Here is a 4,147-nt window from a genome sequence, read left to right as displayed (position 1 = left end):
TATTTTTTATTCTCTAAAAGACATTTTGATACCTTGAGAGTAGTTCATTTTAAATGAATTCACACACGCTTGATCGTAATACCATTCAAAAGGTATTCCGATCAAGTCGGTTTGCATTTGATTAAAGCAATTTAAATGGCTCTAATCAAATGTCGATTGCAACTTAAATAGGTTTTTTAATACATTAAAGAATAACAAATGAAAATAATTTTATTTTAACACTGGCGGAACTGTGTACTAAGTACAAGAAGCGTTTGTAATCCATTGGTCCTAATAAAATTTATATTCGGATATATGCTGGCTAAACAGCATCGAGCCAATGTCAGCGGGCCAATGCATCCCCGGCGGTCATCACGGCATTGGCCCAACCTTTGTTGCCAACGTTACGATAAGCATTGGTCAAACGATGGTGTGTTAGCTGGGTTAAAAGGTAAAACAATATTCAACAGCTTACTAAAAAATATTGACGTACGGTATAGAAATTGATTAGAATAGAAACGGTCGGTGTAGAATAGACTTACCAAGACCCGTCCTAAATGCTAGTATATAATAATTTGTTATAGTAATAAGTATGGCGTAGTATGAATATATATATGTATGTATATATATATGTACATATATATATATATATATATATATATATATATATATATATATATATATATATATATATATATATATATATATATACCAGATCTATAAGTATGAATAGAGCGTTTTTTTTTTCAAAATAAAACACTATTTTCTGATGGAAAAGTAAAGAATATTTTATTCAAAGTATCTGCCATTGCTTTCTACACATTTTGTCCACCTTTCTGGCAATTTGTGGATACCACGCCAATAAAACTGAACGTTTTTTGAGGCAAACCATTGGGAGACCCATTTTTCTACTTCTTCGTAGGAATTGAAGTGTTGCTCATTCAATGCGTGTCCTATCAATGAAAACAAATGGTAGTCGGAAGAAGCCAAGCCTGGTAAATACGGCGGGTGAGGTAACTCTTCCTAGTCAAGTGATGTTATCGTTTCCTTGACCGCTTTTGCTGTATGACTCGGAGCATTATCATGCAACAAAATTACCTTCTTCTAGCTCATTCTGGTCGTTTTTCGATCGATGCATGGTTCAAATTGATCATTTATTGTCGGTAGCGTTGCTTATCTTTTTAACAGTTTCGCCATGTTTTAGAGGTTCATGATACACCACTCCCTTCTGGTCCCTCCAAACATAGAGCATTGTCTTTTTTCCGAACCGATCAGGCTTTGCAGTCGATGTTGATGCTTCTCCTGGATTTACCCATGATCTTTTGCGTTTGGGACTCGTAAAATAAATCCATTTTTCATCACCAGTCACAATTCGATGCAATACTGACTTCGTTTCGTGTGGTAACAGCAACATTTCACATGTGGTTTTTCGCTTTTCCATCTGCCTGTCATTCAATTCATGTGGCACCCATTTCCCGCACTTTCGAACCTTTCCCATAGCTTTTAAACGGTCAGAAATTGCTGGTTGTGAAACATTTAACATTTCTGCCCTTTGTTTTTGAGGCTGTCATCTTCATCCAGTATTGCTTGCAATTCTGTGTCTTCAAACTTTTATGGTGGTCTTCCACGTTCTTCATTTCGCACATCAAAATCATTATCTCTGAACCGTTAAAACCATCTTTTGCATGTTGCTTCCGAAAGAGCATAATCACCATAAGCTTCGAAAAGCATTCAATGCGATTCTGCAGCACTTTTCTTCAAATGAAAACAAAAAATTAGTGCTTTCCGCAAATCATCATTTTCTGGTATAAAATTCGACATTTTTAACACGATTAAAAATATGATGTTGTTTATACAATGACTTGATGTTTACTAAATATATTTGACAGATGTCATTGCAACAACATAAAAAAAATTAAGGCCCGTTCACAACAAATGTTCTCTATCAAATATTTTTCTATTTTATTTCAATAGAGCTGGTAATCTTCATATGTAGAAAAAAAACTGTGTTAAAAAACATTAAGGAAACTGAAAACATTTAATAAATAGTTATTTAAGACTATTGCAAAAGTTAATTTAATAAATAAATTTTATTAGTTTTAATGAAACTTTTGATAAACTTTTAAAATTTAATTCTTAAAAAATATTGCAATACTAACATGTAGGAAACTAAAAAATTACTTTAGATAAATGTGTTTGTTAAATCGACTGTTAGTGTTTTCTATTAACTTTTTTGTTGTTGTTGTTCACATAATCACTTAATCGAACGAAATATAAAAACTTTACTTTAGAAAAGCTTTAAATAAGAACAAATCTTTTTTAAACAGAACAAATTAAAAAATTAATGGATTTTTTTTTATTTTTTCGCTGCAGCGTAACACTTGATACAAAAATTTCATCTGCCCGTGCTTAAATTATTGACGAAAAAACTCGCATCGCGCGAATAGTTTTTCTTACGGTATACTGTTGTGTATACCTTAGCGTATATTATTTGTAAAGATAATATACGCCAAATTTTTCGTTGACGTTATTTTAGCGTTATTTTTGGTTTTATAACAATGTTTTCATCAAGATTTTAATAACTTTTAGTTTACTTTGTCTGCTTTTCTATTATTTTTTAATAGTTTAGAAGAAGATGGTTCAAATGTTCCGTTCGGTTTGTCTCCAGACGATTTAAATCGACAAGTGGCTCTCGGCTTTTTAGAATCTTTAAAAAAAAGAAAGAGTGATTGTCAACTAGAAAAAGATACAAACCAAATTAATCCTGTTTTTACGAAACCAAGTGAGCGAAAAGATTTTGCCACGCAAAAAGATCCCTCTGGTTCTGTTCACAATGGGCTCAGTCACGTGATGAACACATTTGAGTTTAGGGAAATTTCATCAAGTTCAAAACAATTACCGACGCTGAATCACCTGAATTCTTCTACAGTTAACAAAATAGATTTAAGTTTTAATGAAGATGAAGAAGACGAATCTGTTGGCTCTGATAAGGAGGATGTGTTATCTGTCGATCCAATCATTTTTAAGAAAACTATTGCCAACAAAAAGTTCCGAAAACGAACAGTTGATGATAATTTAGACGAATCTTAATTAAATAATGATTCATTTGAATAATTTTAGTTTACCCTATTGACCTCTAATCATTTAATTATCTAATCACTGATTCATCTATAGGTAAATTTTAATTTTGAAAAATATGCTTTTATGAAACTTCTATTTAAACTTCTTTAAACATAAAAAAATGTGGGGAATTACCCAAAAACGTGCGAATGCTTACTTGACCACTCTGGTGGTCAAAAAGCTTAAATTCTAAAATTAGTGATTTTTGGAATTTAAGCTTTTTAATGCCTTTTTTGTGATATTGTTTCATCCGTTACTAATGTTTCATATTATTAATAAAAAAGAATGAGAATTGTCGTCACTATATGTGAAATCGGAAATACCGCAGGACATTATATTCCACGTGTTTTATTTAACTAACTTCCAATAGCAGTTATATTGAAAGCTATCCTAACTTCCAATAGCAGTTTTATTGAAAGCTTCTGAAGGGACAAATAAGGGATATATTCAGTAGCGTAGCTAAAAGTTTCGGGCTCATAGGCAAGATCCCCTGAGGGGCCCCCTTAAAGTAAATTTATTTTATAAAAAAAGTAAATTCAGTAAATATATTATAAATTCAGTATTTTATTATTATTGGAGAAAAGAACACAGTATGAAAAACACTTACATAATATTAAAAAACTTTTTTTCTAGCTTTTGCATTTGCAAAAATATTCACAACTTCTTTAACATCCATTGTTGATGCTGTTTTATGCTCTATGGCTAGTAATGCAAGATGATGTAGTCTGCTTTGAGTGGTTGCATTTCTTTTGTAATCTTTAATTATTTTTAATTTATTAAAACTTCTCTCTTCACTTGCAACCGTTACGGGTAATGTGAAAAATAAAAGAACTGTCATGTAAATTTCGAAAAAATCACTTTCCAATACACTATATTTGGTTGTCATTATTTCAGCTAGCTGTTTAATTGTCATTGTGTGGTTTAAATCTATTTTAATAATGTGGTAAGTTGGACAAATTGATTAGCTAGGTTGGATGTAAATACTTCTGGATATTTGCTGCAAAGTGTATCACAAGCTTTTACCATATTTTGTTGCGACATCGTTAAT

General features: G+C 31.4%; 1 protein-coding gene across 1 annotated transcript in view; it reads left to right on the top strand.

The window, feature by feature from the left end:
- The window catches only part of LOC105846746 (U5 small nuclear ribonucleoprotein TSSC4), a 71,865-nt gene extending 68,757 nt beyond the window's left edge, over positions 1-3,108 (top strand). Inside the window, exon 2 of the mRNA XM_065791490.1 lies at positions 2,604-3,108. Within this exon, the coding sequence (XP_065647562.1) occupies positions 2,604-3,069 (466 nt within the window). The 3' untranslated portion in view covers positions 3,070-3,108. The remainder of the gene's footprint in view (positions 1-2,603) is intronic.
- Positions 3,109-4,147: the final 1,039 nt, after the last annotated feature.

This window comes from Hydra vulgaris, chromosome 02 (assembly GCF_038396675.1).
Source record: "Hydra vulgaris chromosome 02, alternate assembly HydraT2T_AEP".
Lineage (NCBI taxonomy): Eukaryota > Metazoa > Cnidaria > Hydrozoa > Anthoathecata > Hydridae > Hydra > Hydra vulgaris.
This window is presented reverse-complemented; position numbering and strand designations above follow the sequence as displayed.